General features: G+C 46.3%; 1 protein-coding gene across 1 annotated transcript in view; it reads left to right on the top strand.

The window, feature by feature from the left end:
* Positions 1-6,167: 6,167 nt before the first annotated feature.
* SMAD3 (SMAD family member 3) overlaps positions 6,168-20,775 on the top strand; it is a 67,810-nt gene continuing 53,202 nt past the window's right edge. Inside the window, exon 1 of the mRNA XM_080981655.1 lies at positions 6,168-6,769. Coding sequence (XP_080837781.1) covers positions 6,564-6,769 — 206 coding nt within the window. The 5' untranslated portion in view covers positions 6,168-6,563. The remainder of the gene's footprint in view (positions 6,770-20,775) is intronic.

The following is a 20,775-nucleotide window of genomic DNA, read 5'->3' as shown; positions in this document are numbered from 1 at the left end:
TTCTTTAAACATTCGCTCGGATACGGAATGCCCAGTTCGAAAAGGAAAAGTGAAGATTTAAACAGATGTGTTCTGGCGAGGCAGTGGTGAGGACAAACATTAGAAGTACTCAGGAGGAACAGACAGTTGTGTGCGGAATTGGCTTGAGGGTTACGTAAGAAAACTCAGTGGCTGGGGAGCCGGGGGGGGGGGGGAGACGACTGGCTGCCCCAGTCTGAGCACACCCTTATCCCCATCTCTGGGTCCACCTTGCTTCTCCACCCCCTCTCAGCATCATCACTCTCTAGGTCACAGCTTTTTCCCTACCCACCACCTTTCCATAAAAAAATAATATCCCATCAGCCGCTAGATCCAGCCTTCCCTGCCATTTCTTTTTTTAAAAAAATAACTTTTTATTCAGAATTAAAACAAAACATATTATCCAGAAACATATCATCCTTATTTTCCCCCATTTTCCTCCCTCCCCTCCCTCCCCCCACAGAACCCCCCCCACCCCCGACTTCCCTCAGTTCCAGTCTTTTATTTCTCTAAAAATGTTGTTTTCTGCATGTTACACAGTTGTATAGATCCTCAAACTATTTAGCTGATTATTATCAATAAAAAGTTTGTGAATGTTTATTCAAAACCAGCCAAGGAGTCCAGTTCGCTTTGTTGCGTCTTCAAATACTTTGTAAAGGGTTCCCATTCATCTTTAAAATCACAGTTATCCTTGTCCCATAGCTTGTATGTCAGTTTTGCCAGTTCTGCATAATCCATCAATTTTTCTTCCCATGATTATTTAGTTGGGGTTTCTTCAGTCTTCCATCCTTGTGCTATTAAAACTCTCGCGGCTGTTGTCGCATACATGAAGATGTTTTTCAGCCGCTGGATCCAGCCTTCCCTGCCATTTCTAACAGCAACCCTATTCCTTTTTCTCACTGTTGGAGGATGAGAAAACTTCCCACCTCCTTTCCCCCCTGAGGAAGATGGTGTCAGGCCTGCATATACATCCTGGGTTTCTATGAATTTAGGAACGTTGACAGGGCCGACCCAGGACATTTCGCTGCTTGAAGCAGAACAGAAAATGGCACACACACACCCGCCACCCCATTCCTGCCGCCTGAGGCAACTGGAGGCCGCCCAGAAGAAACCCCAGCACACTGAAAGAGGCAGGTGAGAAAAAAAGGAGTCCAGAGAGGAGCAGGCGGCGGGGGGGGGGGGCATAGGAGGAGGAGGAGGAAGAGGAGGCAGGGGTGGGTGACAAACACAGGAAGCAGTGAATGGTGTAGTTCCTTAGGGCCTAGATCTGCCGCTCCTCCCAGCTGTCCCCAGCCTGCTGCCTGAGCAACCACCTCATCGAGCCTCATGGGTGGGCCAGCCCCGAAAATCGGGAGATGGCTTAAAACCATCAGAAGGGCCCACCTAGCCCTTCACCCTCTTCTGACAGTGGCCAACCGAATGCCTGTGGGAAACCTGCAAGCGGGACCCAAGCATACGCCTGGTCAAACCAATGGTCCATCTAGGTCAGTATTGTCTGCATATTGACCGGCAGTGGGTCTCTGGAGTCTCAGGCAGGGGCATACCCACCCCTTCTTAAAGATGCTGAGGACTGAAACTGGGACCTTCCTGAGCCACCGCAGCCCCTCCCAGGAATAGAGGAATTTGTTTTATGCTGAGCAAGACCAATGGTTCCTCTAAGGGTGTGTCAGACAGAGGACGTTTCCAGGCCTACCTGGAGATGCTGAGGATTGCACCTGGCACCTTGCGCCTGCAAGGCAGGCACTCTCCCACTTTGCTGTGGCCCTTCCCACTTGATAATACAGTGGTACCTCAGGTTACAGACGCTTCAGGTTATATACACTTCAGGTTACAGACTCCGCTAACCCAGAAACTGTACCTCGGGTTAAGAACTTTGCTTCAGGATGAGAACAGAAATCGCACGGTGGAGGCATGGCGGCAGCAGGAGGCCCCATTAGCTAAAGTGGTGCTTCAGGTTAAGAACAGTTTCAGGTTAAGAACAGACCTCCAGAACGAATTAAGTTCTTAACCCGAGGTACCACTGTACTGTTGTTTGTTTCTCTCAATTTTTTTAGTTCTCTAAATCTTACCCATCCGCTTCCTCCATCCAGACGAGCAAGATAAGAGTTCAAGGACATGTTCCAGCCAGGGTGTAATGCTGGACAGTGATGGGTGTGTCCCGGGGAGAGTTTCAGGGGCCAGATGGAAAGGCACGGACCCCCAGGCCTGAGCCCCCTCCCCGGGTTTATAGAATTCAGCGTTCACTTGTGCCACCCACATGTCTACCTTGTTTCAGTCATTGCACTGGTGTATTGGGGGGATGGATTTTGTTAGCTTAGCTGCTATGCCACTGGCATTGTGGGAACTCCATCAAATCCTAAAGCCTCTCTGCTGGCATAACTCTAGGATAGGATTGCCCCCAAGGAGGCTTTTAAAAATTAGCTAGACACATAAAAACATTTACTAGGATCTCATGGTTTTGTTATTACGGGACTGAGTGGCGCATGCTACCCATGAAAATATTATTATTTTTATTTCAAGTGTTTTTCCAATACATAAACTATGGAGAATGGTGCACTTTCATCTCAACCTCCAGATCACAGACACTGGCGCATATTAATATTTAACAGAAAATAAAACCTCTGGGTTAAAGAGCCTTGCTTCTAGTAGTTTGTTATTGGGGGGGTGCACTGAAAAGCCATTCTCATCACTTAAAAGGGCACATTATTCGATTTACATAATCCTGAAGGAAGCTTGTAAGGCACCAGACTCTTATTATGCCAGAAAAGGGATCCAGACCGTATAAAATTAGGACGACTCTGTCCTTTTCCTTTCGGTTATTTTTCCATTATGAGAATGTCCAAAACTCTTTGCCAGAAAGCAACCCTGTCTAGGGCTTTGGAGACAGATCTGTGGGTTTGCAGGTAGCCTTTGGAGTAATCCTAACACTCCCATAACTATAGAAAATTTACAAACAAATTTTGTAGTTGAAATAGATTGGTGAGGAAGGTTCTGACCAGGCCAAAGCAAATGAATGAAAACAAGGTCAAAATCCAGTCTAATACATTGTGCAGTTATGGGAGCCACGCTTAACCATAAGTTGTACAATAAGGGTTGGCTACTAGAGGTTCAGAGGACCCCATATGGCCACCAGGGGCTTAACCTCTATTGTCTAACATCGCCCTTGACCCCAAAGAACCTCACCCACCCAGTGCTATTTTTCTAGAAAAAGAGGGGCCAGAACTCACCATGAATGCCTCCCTCATTCTCTTATACAGTGGTACATCGGGTTAAGTACTTAATTCGTTCCGGAGGTCCGGTACAATTTCTGGGTTAGCGGAGTCTGTAACCTGAAGCGTATGTAACCTGAAGCGTATGTAACCTGAGGTACCACTGTAATGGCAATAGCACCCACCTGAGAGATGCTGGAATTGAGTTCTGGCGAGTTCTGGCTTTAATAAAAGCCCTGCACCCACTCACTATTATCTGTGGGTTTGGAGTGAGCTTTCATCAGTATGCTCACGACACTCAGATTCTACTTCTCTTTTCCACCAGTTTCAAAAAGCTGTAGAAGTGCTGAATTGTTGTTTGCGATCTGTAGTGGACTGGATGCAGGCCAAAAAAACATCACTATCAACAACAACAAAACTCAGTCCAGACAAGATAGAGGTGCTGCAGGTGGGCACATTATGCTATTGACTGGAGTCCTACTCTTTCTTAAGGTGAGGTTTGCAGTCACGGTGCTTTTAGATCCAGCCAGATCTTCAGAAACTCAAGCGGCTTCTGTGGCGTAAACTACACCCCACCAACTAAGACTATGTATACACATGATACCTTTAAAGCACATTTGAAGCACGTTCTTACCCTCAAAGAATTCTGGGCCCTGTAGTTTGCAAAGGGTTGCCAGGAAATGGAACTCTGTGAGCTGCAAACTACAGTGCCCAGAATTCTTTGAGGGCAAGAATGTGCTTCAAATGTGCTTTAAAGGTACAGGGTGGGTATCACCCAATGAACCCCAAGAACAGAAGGTCTGCATGAAGACTTCTGCTTAAGCAAAGGGGCTCCCACCCCTCTTTCCCCTATGCCTTCTACCTCCCAAAATTGGCTCTGGGTGGGTCGGGAGAACTCCCTCAGGTTCTTCCTCTGCCACTGACTGGCTGTGTGGCCTTGGTCATGTCACTCTCACCCAAATTTTCATCTGCTAAAATTGAAATAACAGAAGTCCCGCCTCACAGGGTTGTCACAAGGGCAAATTGGCACGTGCTTTGCAAATACAAAGTATACATGATAAATAGCATCAGGACTATTTCTTATCATTATTTATTTGTATTTATTCATTACCTTTGTAGCCTACCTTTCCTCCAACAAACTCAAAGTGGCACACATAGTACTTCCCCCTTTCATCCTCACAGCAGTCCTGTGAGGTAGGCTAGGCTAGTAATTGGCTCAAGGTCACCAGGTAAGCTTCCTAGCTTAGTGGGGATTTGAATCCTGCTTTCCCAGGTCCTAGTCTGACACTCTAACCATTGCACCGCTCTGTTTCTTTCCCTCTTCTTGCAATGAGTTCAGAGCAGCAAATAGGCTGGGTGTAGCACAAGCTATCCCAGCCAGCTGCAGCTTCCTTGAGTGCCCTGACTTTTCCGTTTGGAAAACCTGAGGGCAGGCAGGGCTACTCCGGCTTTCTGTCCTTTTTTAAATTGATGTGAGCTGCTTGTCTGAAAAGCAGGATGAAAATATGGTAAAGAACGAAACAGTGAGCTATTAAGGCACCTTGCACACGCTCCAAGGCACGTTTGCTTATATTTCTACGACTCCAGCCCCCAGCTCTGGTATTCCACAGAGGCTTCAAGGCCAAACCCCCTGGTGGGAAGAAGAATTTATTATTTTATCACAGATAACAATATAAATAGTACCAAAGCCTATCATTATCATTATCATTATCATTATCATTATCATTACTGTTATTATTATTACCACCACCTCCTATTGCACATCAGGCAGGTTCCTCTGTTATCTCTTCAGCACCTGTGAAAGACATTCCTCTAAAATATTTATCCTAGTTGGTCTCTGTCTTGGATCTGATTTAACTTTATGTGTGTGCCATTTGCAGCTTTAAACTGTATGTATGTATTAAATGGTTTAAATATATGCTGTTGCTAATTGTAACTGTTTTATATATATATATTTATTGATAAATAAATAAAAAAATAAAATATTGTATTGTAGCTCACTTCCAGACACCTCATGGAAATGTGATTCATCAGTGAAGTAAGTAAACATGACCTTTACACCTTAACTTTCCTCCAGAGCTGAAGGTGGCACAAACAGTTCTCCCCCCCCCCCCATCCCTTTAATCCTCACAATAATCCTGTGAGGTAGGTTTAGAGCTAGAGAGGTAGTGACTTACTAAAATGTCTCACCCGGTGAACTTTATGGCGGAGTGGGAATTTCTTGGAACCTAGGACTCTCCTAGGTACACTTTTAACTCGGTTGTTCCCAAAGCACTGTCCCCGTGGGAAGGGAGGGATTACTTGGGGAGGGCTGTAAGAGGCAAGGCGAAAGCTGCTATCCCTGGATCAAGTTCATCGATTTTGTTGAATTAGATGGCTTTAACTGGATTTCGAATAAATGTGCAACTGTTACTGTTTTGCCTTTCAATGTGTTACAGTATTATCCTCCTTCGTGGGCCGCGCAAAGCCAAATTCTGAATAATCCTTGTTATGGGGCAGGGGCGGGGGCAGTGGGGGCAAGAGTTGATGGAACCAAGGGGGCTGACCCCCCCAAAAAAAGTTTGGGAGCCACCGCTCTAACCACTACGGCACACTTTCTCTCCTGATTTTGTGGCTTTGACCAGCAGCCAAGGGAGGTTGAGACGCAGCAGGCAAAACCCCCGCCTCCGTCGGAAGGTGGTGCGCTGCGCGGGGAGGTGGAAGGAAACTTTCCCCCTGTTTGCTCCCCTTCCGCGCCGCCTGGCCCGTCCCGGGAGCGGCGTCCGGAGTGCCAGGGCCGCCGGCAAGCGGCCTCCTCCTCCTCCGCCCCCTCTCCCCGCCCCCTCGCTTCGCCTCCGGCGGGGGCGGCCCGCGCATTTGCATGAGAGTCAGACGGGCCGCGGAGCGCGCGTTTTTACGCGCGCAAGAAAACGCAGCGAGAAGGAGGAGCTCGGGGAGGGCCCGGCCGACGCAGACGCTGCTCTCGCCGCCGCCAGAGGCGCCTTCGCCGAGGAGCCGGAGAAGAAGTCGGGAGAAAGTTTGAAGCAGGAGGAGGAGGAGGTTGCTGCAGCAGCTGCGGCGCTCTCCTCGGCTTTGTCCCCGGGCCAAGCCGGCCAGCGGCCGCCCCTTGCAGCCTCGACCCCGACGCGCGCCGCCTTTGTGCAGCCGCTGCCGCCTGCTCTTCGCTGCTGCAGCCCGGGGGCCGCCGCCGCCAAGTTCGTCTCGTCGAGGGAAGTTGTTGGGTCTTTGGCGGCGCCTCTCTCGCTTTCTCTCCGTCGTTTTCCCGCCGGCTGGCCGGCGTCTCTCCGTCTCGGTCTCTCCTCCTCCTCCCCGTCTGGGGCCGGCGGCGGCGCAGCCATGTCGTCCATCCTGCCCTTCACTCCCCCCATCGTCAAGCGCCTGCTGGGCTGGAAGAAAGGCGAGCAGAACGGGCAGGAGGAGAAGTGGTGCGAGAAGGCGGTCAAGAGCCTGGTGAAGAAGCTCAAGAAGACCGGGCAGCTGGATGAGCTGGAGAAGGCCATCACCACCCAGAGCGTCAACACCAAGTGCATCACCATCCCCAGGTGAGGAGAGGGCGCCTCTGGGCATGGGTAGAGGGCCGGCGTGCGGCCAAGGCGGAGGCGGGGAAGCAGGTGCCTCTGGGGTCCTGCCACACTTCCCGCTGCTTTTGCTTTTGGTTCCCCCTCTGAAACCTCTTCTGGTTAGGTTGGGGACCCCTTCCCCTCCTCGAACCACCTGGTGGCCCCACAGGAAACCACGCCGACCGGTTCTTCCGCAACGCGGCGAGGAAAGTGGGTTGCTAAGGGGATCTCCGGCATGTCGCTTGTAACCGTGCATTTGGACTTGGTCTTATGCGGGGGTGGAACAATAGCAAAAAAGTGGGGGATCGGCTGTTTTTCCTCCTTGCCCCTGTGCAGCGCGTTAAGGCTGCGATCCGAGCACCCCATACCTGGGAAGAAGCCCCACTGAATTCACTAGGTCCTCCTTCTGGGTAGACATGGTTAGGATTGTGCTGAGAGTTTTTAAAAAACTGGATCTGTCAGTCCGAATGAAAGGGTGGTGTAGTTCTTAGACGTGCCCCAGTGTAAAAGGCGTGGGATCTCCTTTATCCATTCAAAGTGCTGTGTAAGCCACCTTTGCCAACCTGGTGCCCCCCAGAAGTTTTAAACTACCAACTCCCAAACACGTGGAGGGTGCGTGGTTGGGTAAGGCTGATGGAGCCTCTTGCACACAGCTGGACACTTTGGGGACAACCTCTCCACACCTCGGAGCATCCTTAAGGAGTTGGAAATGCAAGGAGAGTATCTACTGCTTTTTAACTGTATGTCCTGCAAATCTATACACATGCATTTTCTAAAACAGCTTTTGAATTCTTTAAATCTCACTGTATATTGTGAAAATTATAAATAGAATATTATAATCTATTTATAATTATAAATAGAATATTATCTTTTAAATGTAAAGTTGATTTCTATCATGAAATACTTTCTGGTATTTCAGACATTCCCCAACCTGGGGCTCACCATGCCAACTGCGGCTGGAGGTAATTGTAGACCAAAACATTTAGTGGCCACCAGGTTGTGGAAAGCTGCTTTATCATCTTTGTTTATAGTCTTGTCTTTGGAAGGTCAGTTCACCTGCTCATAGTTCTATTTTGGCATTTTAGAAAGCCTGAGTGAGTGAGTGAGTGAGTGAGAGTGCTTTCATCAAGGCCTCCCAGAAGACTTACTGCAGCTGTATCCATGTATTGTTATTAATATTACCGTATTATTAATTACCTGCCCATCCCCATAAGGTCCAAGGGCAGCTTACAGCAATTGAAGCACAATGTTGAAAACAGTTCAAAACAACTCGCAAGAGATAAGATGGGACATACAGAACTGAAATGTCAAAAGCCAGAGTCAAGAGGTGTCTCTTCAGCATTCGTCAAAAACTGTACAGTGGTACCTCGGGTTACATACGCTACAGGTTACATACGCTTCAGGTTATAGACTCCGCTAACCCAGAAATAGTGCTTCAGGTTAAGAACTTTGCTTCAGGATGAGAACAGAAATCGTGCTCCGGCGGTGCGGTGGCAGCAGGAGGCCCCATTAGCTAAAGTGGTGCTTCAGGTTAAGAACGGACCTCCGGAATGAATTAAGTACTTAGTCCGAGGTACCACTGTATAATGAAGAGGCCACATTCACATATATGGCAGTAGCTCAGCAGTAGAACATCTGCTTTGCTTGATGGCATCTCCAGGAATCACTGGGGAATGTCCCCTGTCTGAAACCCTGCTCTTGATGGGCCGAGGGTCTGGACTGGTATAAGGCAGGTTTCTATGTTCCAAAACAAGGATGGGGAACCTGTGGGCCTCTGGGTAGGACTGAGGAGCATGAAAGATCTGGTCTTCCCTGGAAGCAGTTAGCAGTTAGTTAAGCTCAGGCATATATATGAGGGAGGTACATACACCTTGATTTAGAAGCAGGTGTAAAGTGACTCATTACTAGATATCTGTATGCAGGCAGCTAGACACTCTGATACATGAAACCCCTCCCCTGTACTGGAAGTCAGGCTCATGCAGACCTCCTCTGAGAAAGAAATAGAACCTCACTGTTGAGAAAGAGTGTACCTTTAAGCACTGAATGTCTGGATAAGTGATGGACAGTCTTGATCCATAGCAGCTCTTGTGTATTTCTTGCCTCACAACCCACAGAGGTACTGGTGGACTTGCGATTGCAGAATAATAATAATAATAATAATAATAATAATAATTTATTTATATCCCACCCTCCCCAGCCAAAGCCGGGCTCAGAGTGGCTAACAACAGTAAAAATAGCACAATTTACATAAAATCACAGTCAATTAATTGAAATACATTCAAAAATAAATTCAGAATCAAATTAATGGCAACCATTGGGCTCAAGAAGGGACTCAAGAACAGCCTCGGTCCTCTAGATGTCAGGGGCTTCAGCTTCTGCAGGCACGAGGCTGATGGGAATTCTAACCCAAAACATTTGGAGGGCATCAGGTTGGCGAAGGCTGCCTAAGAGCAAAACCTTCCTTAACTTGCATTTGTAGAATACAGTAGGTGTGTTATGCAAACTGGGGAGCCTGCAAATATTCTGTTGGGGTCTGTGCATCCATATCTCGCTTACTTTCCTCTTGGGTTGGAAATAACAGTGTGAGTCTCTTGCTTTATTCCTGTTAGTGCCAAACGCTGGTGTTCCTTCCTCCTTCCACTTCTACGCAAAAAACTTTGCACGTAACTAACTGCGTTGAAACCAGCACGACTCTGTTTTCCAGGACTCTTGGTGGGCCCAGGCGACGGCAGCTCTTTCTTACGGGCAGGGCAGTAACACCTAAGCTGAACAGGGTGGGGATTATTATATGGGCCAAGTAATTAATCATGGTTGTTATTTTGGCCATTCGTTCTTTACATTCCGTGCGTGGCTGTCATTGCGTGTGCAGGCACACACCACTCATGTTTTGCACGCATGAGCTGGGAAGTTTGTAAAGTTTCAGAAGTGTCTTTGAGGGGTGGGAGCTGCTGTGCTTAGCGTTCTGTTATGAGGTTTTGCTGAACTGGAAAAACTGAGCTGTTTGGCAGCTTTGAAAATTTTCTTTTCTTTTGAGCTATAAGGCATCATCACTGCTTCTCTCTCTCTCTCTCTCATTAAAAAAGGCTAAAGTTCATGCTATACAGTCCAGAAAGTCCTGAAATAGTGCTTTCTCTCTGTGTGTGTGTCTCTCCCCCTGTTTGTTTCCGTCCTTGCCTCCTGCTTTCCTAACGCTCTGTAAATGTGTGTCTTGGCTGTCAGAATGATTTAGTATGGAGTGGCTGGCTTGCACAAAGGGGCATCTGTTGCGCTTGGCCCCTCTGGGAAGATGGAGAGTATCGTGTAGGACTGAAATGTTTCTTTGTATGGGGCGGCGATTCCTGACATCCCCCGTTGTTATTTCGCTTTATTTAATTGTTTTATGAAATGTAGGCCGCTTTTCCAGGATGTGAGTAAATCCGTTGTAAAGTTTTAAGAATTCCAAATCAGTTTGTGGTGTCCTATGCTGGTAGGTTTCGGGAGTGACTACAGATGAGGCTGACCTCCTTCCTGCATCATTTTGGGTAGGAAGTGTTCTCTGTGGAATTGCTTTGCTGCTGGTTAGGGGTCTTGACTAACCACTTTATTTGTGGCTGAAATGGACTTGTCCCCCTTGTTCAAACTGGCCCATGACCTTGGTATGTGTGTGTTTTGTTCCTCTGTCAGGGATACTCTCTTTCTCTCTTGAGGTGTCTGGAGGTATTTGCAGTGCAGATGCTTTTCTCCAGAGTACATACATTGCTCTGGATTCTAACTGGGAATCCAGCTGGGAGTGCCTCTGAGGCTTTCTGTAGTTGATCCCAGGGTGTGCCTGCATTGCCTAAGTTGCCACCATGTGAAAAATGCTGTTGCTGCATCCCTTTTAACATGGATGTACATGTATTATGCATTGTACGCTTCTGTGCCCAATTCAGAGTGCTGGTTTATTACAGTGTTTTACGGCTCATGACTCCAGTATTTTTCTGGAGTGCCTTTCCCAGTATGAACCTACCCGGTCCCTGAGATCTTCATCTGAGACACTTCTCCTGGTCCCTCTGAGGGAGGCTTGAAGGGAGGAGAAGACTTCTTCATTGGTGGTTCTCTGTCTGTGGAATGCTCTCCCCAGCAAGGTCCACCTGCCATCTTTGTTGACATCTTTTTGTGTGGATGTGGGTGGCAGGGTGCTAATCTAGGACAGAAGTGGTCAGTCTATGATATACAATTTGTAAGATACACTTTAAAAACCAAAAACAAAACTAGAACCATGAGTTCCTCCAACTGTCACTGGAGTGCAAAAATAATTTTGAGTGCAGGAATTTGTTCTGAGGCCCAGAACTCAACTAGGCTCACATTTAAATTCTAAATTCTGGGTCTTCCTCCCTCTTCCCCTGGGACTTGACGTACTGTGCTGCTGCCTTTGGAATAAAGGTAGAGTTTGTGGGTTATACTGAGACAAGGTATTTTTTATCACACTACATGTGTTAAGTGGCTTATCTTTGCTACAGTATCTGTGTTATCTAAGCCAGTTTCGTCATGGGTGGTTTGTGCCCTCCTACAGTCAGTGCTCCACAATGCTGAGTAATTATCACCAACCTGCTACTGTAAAAGATGTGCCTGTTTGAACCTACATTTAGGCCCCAGTTACCACTGACTGTAATTGTTTGCATCTCATTGCCATTCAACTCCCACCTTAGGATTGTCTCTTGTATATACCTTCCAGCTAAGATTTCACTCCATGCATCTGGTGAATTGGGCTATAGCTGACAAAAGCTTCTGCTATAATACATGTGTGAGTCTGGTCAGGGGCCTCAAGACTCCTTTGATTGTTTTTACTGCAAGAGACAAACCCAGCTGCCCCTCAGGAAATAATATAGACCAATAGCTGTCCGCCCTTTTCACATACAGATCCACCTTTAATCCCAATATGCTCTGGTTACAGGCTGCAATACATTTCCTTCTTACTGCTTCACTTTCTCATCTCTTTTTATCTCTGCCTGCTTTTTACCTACCGGGCCCAATGCCCTCTAAATTCTTGCAGTGGGCAGAAGGGCTGTGAATATGTAAGTGTAGTCAAACCTCAGTTCCCAAACACCTCCGTTTTGGAATGTTTCGGCTCCTGAATGCCAAAAACTACTCCAGTTTTCAAACGATTTTCGGAAGCTGAATGGCTTCCGTGCCGTGTTTTTCATCCCCCCCCCCATTGACCAGCCCATTGATCCTTGGTTTTCAGACTTTTTGGAAGCTGAACGGTCTTCTGGAACGGATTAAGTTCAAAAACCGAGGTTCCACTGTATTGTTGCAGGCTTCAGTAAAGCACCTTGATTTGTAGAGAGGGTGGGGAGGTGCCATAGCTCAGTGGCAGAGTATCTGCTTTGAATGCAGAAGGCCCTGGGAAAGTCTCTTGTCTAGAACCCTGGAGACAGTACTGACCTAGACGGATCAGTGGTCTTACTCTGTATAAGGACACTTCCTATATTCCTGCTTTTACAGTGCATGCGATGTTCAGTCTTGCAGCACCCTGAGACTTGTGGCGCTTCCAGACTGAGGGTTTTCTGAGTACTGCCTGCTCTTTGTTCTCCCACTGTCGGGGAGCATCCACACCATCCATAATAATCAATTTTATTTATTATTTATTTATTTATTTATTTATTTATTTATTTATTTCCTGCCCTTCACTCTAAGGTCCTAGGATGGGTTACAGCACTAAAAAGAGTACAGGCGACTCTCCACTGAATGTATGTTTAACTAGTGTGTGGCTGCGTATATGCACGGTGGCGGAAAATAAACAAATGGATTTTAAACTGCGAAAAGGCATGGAAAGGGCAGAAACGGCTAGAAAAGAGTGTGAAAACTTGAAACATGAAAAGAGCGGCGGGGGGGGATGGCTAGTAAGCGCTGCTGGTTTTTAAAAAGGCTTTTCAAGGGTTTCCAGAGGTTTAGATGGTATGTACAGGCTTTTCAGATGGTGTTCTCCATTATACATGTTTTCACATACATGTGCGGTACCCGGGAACACAACCCTTGCGTAAGTGAGGAGTCGACTGTATTAGAAACAGTTTAAAACAACTTACAAAGCACTCCCTATGCACATTTTAAGAACATGGCTTCTCCCCTAAGAATCATGGGAACTGCAGTTTCCCCGTTACAGAGCTACAGTTCCCAGCACCCTTCACAGACTATAGCTGCCAGGTGTTTTTTGGGGGGAAGTCGTGTGTTTTAAATGTGTATGGGAAGTGCGTTAAACGGTTGGTCTGGATCTGCCTAAAACCACATAGTTTTCCACGCAGGAAGAGGGTGGCGATGGCGGCTCCATCAGACGCACAGTTCGGATGGGGATGTTGTGGTCAAGGTACAATATGGGTGAGGCAGCAAGTAAACCAGAAGAGAGCTAAATTTTCGGAGAATGTGGAGAATGCATCCTGAGAGCCAGGCTAGGAAACGGTCACTGCAGGACGTACATTTACTGGAGCCCTTTAGCCAAGTGGGTGGTGGTTCGCCTTGAATGAGAAAGCTCTTCTCCAAAAATACAACGGAGTCTTGTGGAGTACCATTGAGTGTATTGCTAGGTATCAGTTTATACCATGATAAATTTGGATTTTGCAGGTAGATCGGCTGAAACTGTACACACACCATACTGTTAAAGGACATTGAAAGCACACACACACACGTCCCAGGAGTTGTTGTTTTTTAAATGTATGATGTGTGCAGCCTTGCAACTAGGATCTGGAGAGTTTTTGCTTCTAAGGACAGCCTGATTAAAACGTGTTCTTGAACTTTCACCATAGTGATCTTGGTTTTTGGTAGAGGGTGGAGGGAGTCTGCAATTTAAATAAATCTTGGGTATTGCTGCGACTGGCTCTTTTTGTTTCAAGAAACAAACATTCTCCAAAGAAATGGGTGTAGTTCTTCTATGAACACAATGGGCCTAGTGACTTAAAAATAAATCTCTGTGCTTTGGGAATTGCCCAGAGTGTTCTTTTGCTTCCTTTACGCCTTAGCTGGGTCCTCAGAGTCATTCTATTGACTTCTGTGGTTAGATAATTAAAGTTGGATAATGTGTAACAATGCTGGATTAATGATGCCTGATGAAGTCCTTGCTGTCTGTGTTTAAATGTAGATACCTTGCAAGTGCCTTAGGAGAATGATAGTGGCTGCAAGCACAGGGTCACAGCAGATACTGTAAATTAATTTCTGCAGTAAGAACGCAAGTTGGCAAAACCGTTCTTTTTTTCTTCGCGGTGAAGTATCAAACAGTTGAAACACTTCCAGTGAGGGGAGTAATAAAAAACTGTGGTTAGGGAAATCTATAGAGCCTTGGATTTTTTAACCCCAGGGAATGATTTCTGTATTGACTAGGGCTGTGTACATACCATCCATTGAAAGCACCACCCAAGAAATATGGGAACTATAGTTTACACACCCCCCCCCCACAAAATGACAGCTCCTAGAACCCTTAACTACAGTTCTGATGATTGATTGGCAGGAGGAATGTATGGTGTGTATGGGGCCTTATATGCAGTGGGATTTCTGCTCTACATTACAGAAGATTCTGGGGGTGTTTTAGGGAGCAAAATGTTCTGATTTTATTCTCTGATAATTATGTTGAGCCCAAATCAGCTCATGATAATAAAAGAACATTAAAATGAGCATTTAAGATTTACATCCATATATTAACTATAGGCACAATAGTATAACAATAATTCAGTAAACAAATAATGCAAACTTGTAATAATTCAACAACAGTTAATCAAAAACGGCTCCTGATTTCCAGCCCCATACCAGATGACGTAACCCTGAAATTCTCTTTAAAAAATCAAACCCAAACCCAAACTCTATCTTCAGCAGTATAACTGCTAGAGTCTATTGGGCACAAACCCTTACGAAGGAGACAGGAGATATGACTAGACTTGCCTTTGCTCATCCACCTCTCTGCCCTGGTGGGACTTGTAGCATTTCCACTGTGAAATTTTGCACAAAATCTGCTAGATAGCTATAGATTGCAGGACTTCTGGATCATCCAGATAAACAATTTGCCCTTGCCTGCTTTTATGTGTTGGATTAAAAATATAAAAAGGGAGAGGGGATTCCAGCTCAAAGGTGTTTGTGTTGATTGGCCGTGAAAAGCTGGAGACAGCAAGGAAGCGTTAGAGCACTGGTAGAATGTGGGTGTCTGGATGAGGCTCTCCTCCCTTGAACTTTAGCAAATGCTTGTTGTAATCCCACTTTTGCTTAAGAACATAAGAAGAGTCCTGGTGGGTGAGACCAGAGACTCCCTAGTCCAGCATCCTGTTCATATTGGCCAACCAGATGCTTTATGGGAAATCTGCGAGCAGGACCAGACTGCAACAACAACACTTTCCCCTCTTGTAGTTTTCAGCAACCGGTAATCACGTCATACATAGCCTTATCCTCCTCTGCGAGTTTGCCCAATTCTCTTTTAAAGCCATCTGAGTCGGTGACCATCACTGCCTCTTCTGGGAGCCCCTTCCATAGTTCTGCTATGCGTTGTGTAAGGAAATTATTTCTTATGTCTCTCAACGTTCCGATTCATTGGATGTCCTCAATTTCTCGCGTTTATAAGACAAGGAGAAAAAACTTTTCTCTACCCACTTCCTCAACTGCACGCATAATTTTAGACACTGCTATTGCGTTGCCTCTTCCTCTCCGTTTCTCTGAATTAAACAGCCCCCAAAGTTGTAAACTTTCCTCTTAGGAAAGGTTGTGGATGCTGGAATCTTTGGCCTGCATTCTTCCAACCGGATTATGATCTCTTGGGGAATTGCAAACAGGAAACCGAGGAGAGCAGGAGTCCATTGCTAACACCTGTGTGTCTTGCATCTCCTGGTATATGTTGGGATGTTTTTGGCACCACACAGCTATTGGAGGCAAAGGGATGGGAGAAGGGCTGTGCACCATTTTAAAGATGGAAAGAAGGGCCTTCAGGGCACCTTGCAGTGGAAAGAGGGGCAAGGGGGGGGATTGATAAATTCACAGTAGCCTTCGTCCACCTGGTGCCCTCCAGATGTTTCTGACTGGAGCTCCCATCAGCCTGTGTTGCCTTGGGCAAATGGGAGTTGTAGTCCAAAATGTCTGGAGGGCGCCAGTCAGGCAAAGGCTGGTTTATAGCTTTGTAATGTTCATTGCAGGGTATAATTTTCCTAGTGTGACTCCCATAAACTATATTCAAAGATAATTATGGAGTTCATTCTTCCTTGTGCTGTAATATTACAGAGGACCTCCGCATGTGCTATCTCAGTAATAACAACAGCCCTTTGAAGGTGGCTAGTATCTTTCCTCAAATTGAGATAAGGGGCAATGAGAGGGCAGTCACTTGCTTGTTGGTTAGCTACTGCACTCGTTTCAAGGTTTTATTACTTGTGTAAAAAGCCCTGATGATTATGAACCAGGGAATCTGCAAAGCTGTATCTCCCCCTGGTTGCTCAGATCTGTGGCTGAAGATTTGTTGATGGGGTCCCTACAGTAAAGCATGCTGCTACTAGCTTATGGGCTTTTAGTGCTGTGGCAGCAGCCCTCTGGAATGCCCTAGATGTGAAGCGATCTCCAGCATTGTGATCTTTTTGCCATTTGTTGAATATTTTTCTCTTCTCCTAAGTCTTCCTGGATTAGTCCATTCACGGAATCTTTTCTTTGATTCATAATGCATGACTACTCACATGGTGATGAGATTCTTTGTAAGGGTATGAAATAAAGAGGGCTAGTGGTGCCTGTGAGTGTGAGGGCCTGGCTGTATCCTGATGATTGTGTCTTTGCTTGTTAAGCCAAGATGCAAGCCTTTTGCCCATGCAATTAGCGCCTTCACTCCTCCCTTTACTGTGAGCCATGTTTAAGCTGGGAAGTCTGTAATTAATCATCAATTCCCTGAAAACTATGGCTACCAGCTTTGGAACAAGCCATGAATAAAACAAAGTTTTGCTCCGTGGCTTGTTCTGAATGGGCAACAGTAGTTTCCCTGTAGTTTCTCAGTTCAGATGGAACAGTAAACTATGGCTAATTAGAGATTTGCTGGTTTAATGTTGCTCATGTGAGGGGAGAATCAAAGGAGCTGGTTCATATTTCAGCTTAATAAGGAACTACAGCCATACCTTTTCGAACAGCTTAGTTCTCTAACGTTTTTGCTCCCAAATGATTGAAACCCGGAAGCGACTGTTCCGGTTTTTGAATGTTATTTTGGAAGCCAAACATCCGACGGGGCTTCCACAGCTTCTGATTGGCTGCAGGAGCTTCCTGCAGCCAATCAGAAGCTGCGCTTTGCCAGGCTAATGCTTTGGAAGTTGAAAGGACTTCCGGAACGGATTCCCTTTGACTTCCAAGGTACGACTGTACTGGCCATAGCAAACCATTGGCTAAGTCTAGCATGCTATAAAAACAATGTAAGCAGCAGCAGCAGCAGCAACAACAACAACACCCAATGTAAAAAGGAAGTGAGATGACTCTTAATTGCTGGGAATCACAAGTGGGGAGTGCACTGGTGTTGCACTCAGGTCCTGCTTCTTGTCAGGTTTCCCACAGGCACCTGGTTGGCCACTATGAGAAGAGGACCCTGGGCTAGGTGTCCACTGGCTTGATCCAGCAGGGCAGTTCCTGTGAGCCCCAATCGTGCCTGGTTCAAAGATCAGGATCTTTCCGAAGGGACTTAATATTTATTACTCGTTTTCCAGATGTATCGTTTTAACAGTCTTTAAATGCAGGGAAGGCAGCTGACTTTGGCTTTTAGTTGAAAACATCCTTTTTATAGTTAGCTACGTGCCACCTCTGGGCACGCCTTAGCATTCCACAGATGTTTGGCAGTAAACCTTAACCAGTCTTCATAATACTGCAGCATTCATCTCCGTGGGCTCCTTGCATGCACACCCCATCTCCCAGGCCATTTTTGACGGATTGCTTATCCATCACTCAGCTGTGATCTGCTGTGGAGCCGCTTTACCCTGGAGCAAGTCTACCCTCTCTGATATTTCCTGCTTCCTTTATTTCTCTCTCTTTATGTCTTATCCTTCCTCTAAGAAACTCAGGGTGGTATTCACAGTGTTATCCAACTTATGCACTCACCTGTCCTGCAAGGTAGGAGAGACACTGGTTGACCCAGGGTTGCTTACTGAACTTCATGGAATCTGGATGGTTGGAGCCAAGCTGTCCCAAGGTTCTCATTTTGCCTGTTGCTCCTGAACATCCACAGTTGGTTGCAAATGCAGGGGAGAGGAATTTGGCTTTGCTCGCAGGGCATAGGGCAGTAATGCACAAATATAGGATGGGCAATACCTGGCTTGACAGCAGTACATGTGAAAAGCAGCTACGGTTTTTCTTTCTTTCTGCGTGGACCATGTGCTGAATGTGAGCCCCCACATGCCCCTGCTAAAAAGGCCAATGCAATTCCTGGCTGTATCAACAGAAATATCGTGTCCAGATTAGCTTTTGTCATCCTGGTTGGTTCCAGTGCTTTGGTCTACAACTTCCATCATCCCTAACGCTTCACCATGCTGGCTGGAGTCATGGGAATTGTAGACCAAAATGCATAGAGGACACCAGATTGGGGAAGTCAGATCCAGATCCTAAGATACTCTCTTCTACTTTGGTGAAACCTTACCTGGTGTACTGTGCCCTGTTCTGGACATAGCAGTCTAAGAAGGATTGTCATCTCTCAAGGAAGAAGGTCGTGCCAAAGAGCAATGTCACACTTGCCATGGCGAGTGGGGAAGGGTTGAAAACCTTCCTTGTGTCTTGCGTCGACTGAGTGTGTTGTAAAACATAGTCTCTGACTCCTCTTCTGCAGATTGCAGAGGTTCCTCAATGGACACAGAGGGCTTAAAACCCTTCCTTGAACATTTTTGGTTTGTTCTTGTTGCTAAGCTCTTGTTAGCTCGGAAGCTGTGCCTCCTGCATATTGGATATGGGGAATATTTCTCTCCAGAGGGGTACAGCTGTTGCACATGTGGAACACGATGTGAAGCCAAGAAGGATGAAACCCGACTCCTTCCCCCACCTCTTTCTCCTCACCCTTAATGAATTTTCTGGGCAAAAGGTATTCCATTTCCAGTAAGTTCCTGCCTACTTACTTGAATTCCTTCTTTTTTTATTAAAAAAAATAATGTATACTCTCTTTCTCCCCCCACCCCACTTCAGCAATCCATGTGGTTTACTGTTCTGCCTTACAGTCAGATCTCCAATCCCAAGACCTTGGAAGTCACGGTTTGAAATGCTGAGTTTTTGTAACTTCTTGCCTTCTATGTTCAGTTTTTGTTTTAACCTTGGTTGTAGCAGTTGCTGTGGAACAGTGATCAAAACAGAAGCCTAGAAAGCTGTAGGTTTTATTTATTTTATTTCAGAAAGGGCTTTGTTTATATTATTATTGGCTATATAACTTTTGAAAGTTAACACACACTCACATAGTTGGTTTTTCCCCTCTGCTCCCCTCCCCTCTCCTATTTATTTATTTATTTATTTATTTCATAAAATTTATCCCTTGAATGCTCAACAGTGGAACTGACTATTTCAGAAGGTGATGGACTCTCCTTTGATGGAGGTTTTTAAGCAGAGGTCAGATGGCCATCTGGCAGGTATTCTTTAGCTGTCATTCCTGCATTTCGGGGTTAGACTAGATGACTGTTGGGAGTCCCTTCCAATTCTACAATTCTGTGTTTCTGGGCCGTGAGCTGCCTTGATGGGGGCTGTTTTGGCCTGATGGGTCGTATAAAACTTGATAAGCAAATAAATAAATGTCTAGCCAGGTAATTCACATGTTCTCCTTAACAAATTACCTAGCACGAGGTTTGCTTTTCCTTGGAATCTGGAGCCAGCTCTGAGCCTTTTACCAGAGGCTTTCCTGTCTTAAAGGTAAAGGGGACCCCTGACCATTAGGTCCAGTCATGACCGACTCTGGGGTTGCGGCGCTCATCTCACTTTATTGGCCGAAGGAGCCTGCGTACAGCTTCTGGGTCATGTGGCCAGCATGACTAAGCCGCTTCTGGCAAACCAGAGCAGTGGACGGAAATGCTGTTTACCTTCTCACCGGAGCGGTACCTATTTATCTACTTGCACTTTGACGTGCTTTCAAACTGCTAGGTTGGCAGGAGCAGGGACCGAGCAACGGGAGCTCACCCCATCGCGGGGATTCGAACCGCTGACCAGCAAGTCCTAGGCTCTGCGGTTTAACCCGCAGCGCCACCCGTGTCCCGTCTTACCTACCCACTTTGAGCACTGCCGTTTTGTAAGAAGAAGTGGAGAGTTGGGTGTGCCACACTTCCGTCCATGCACACGCTCCTGCACACAGTCACAGATTACAAGCCACACTTTGGGTGTGGCTCTGGTCTGCAGAAACACCTTGCCTTCAGGGTTTGTCTTTGTTAAACAACTGCGCTTTCTAAGCCTCCTGGATCCAGATCTTGGAAAAAGCCCAGATTTTGCAAGTTACAAGGGCCCCCTGGCCCTTGTTTGTTTGTCAAGTGATTCACTTTCTGATATCTGGGAGAACTTCCCATCAGTGATGTGGGAAGCTTTTATTAAGGGGCTGAGTCACTTTGCTGCTTTTTGCTGAGTGTTCAGGCTTTTGAGTCACGGCTTGGCTCGCTGATGGATGGATCAGCCCTTCCTGAGCTAAGCTAAGTGCAAGTAATATCAGCCGAGGGCCTTTTGAAGGAACTTTGAAACAGTAAACCTTTTGCTGCCCAAAGAGGGCAATTTTATCTTGGGGTGGGGGGAATGATGCTTCTTAGCCACTTTTGCTTTGGCTGAAAGGGGGAGAAATGAAGAAACAAATTTGCAGAAGTTAATACAGTATCTGCAAACAGATGCAAACTTTAAAAGAATTATTATAATGTAACAACTTGCAGAATTGCCTTATGCCATATGTTGCGCACTTGACTACTTTGATCTGTGAAACTGTCATTGTTACAGCTACCGCAAAATACTCAGGTTGTAGTTTTAAGAAATTGTTATTTCGATGTGGCAGCACCTATACTTTGCAACGCTTTCAATGTACTCTTTTTGACACCTCCATA

Source organism: Podarcis pityusensis, assembly GCF_964106645.2.
Source record: "Podarcis pityusensis genome assembly, chromosome: 14".
Lineage (NCBI taxonomy): Eukaryota > Metazoa > Chordata > Lepidosauria > Squamata > Lacertidae > Podarcis > Podarcis pityusensis.
This window is presented reverse-complemented; position numbering and strand designations above follow the sequence as displayed.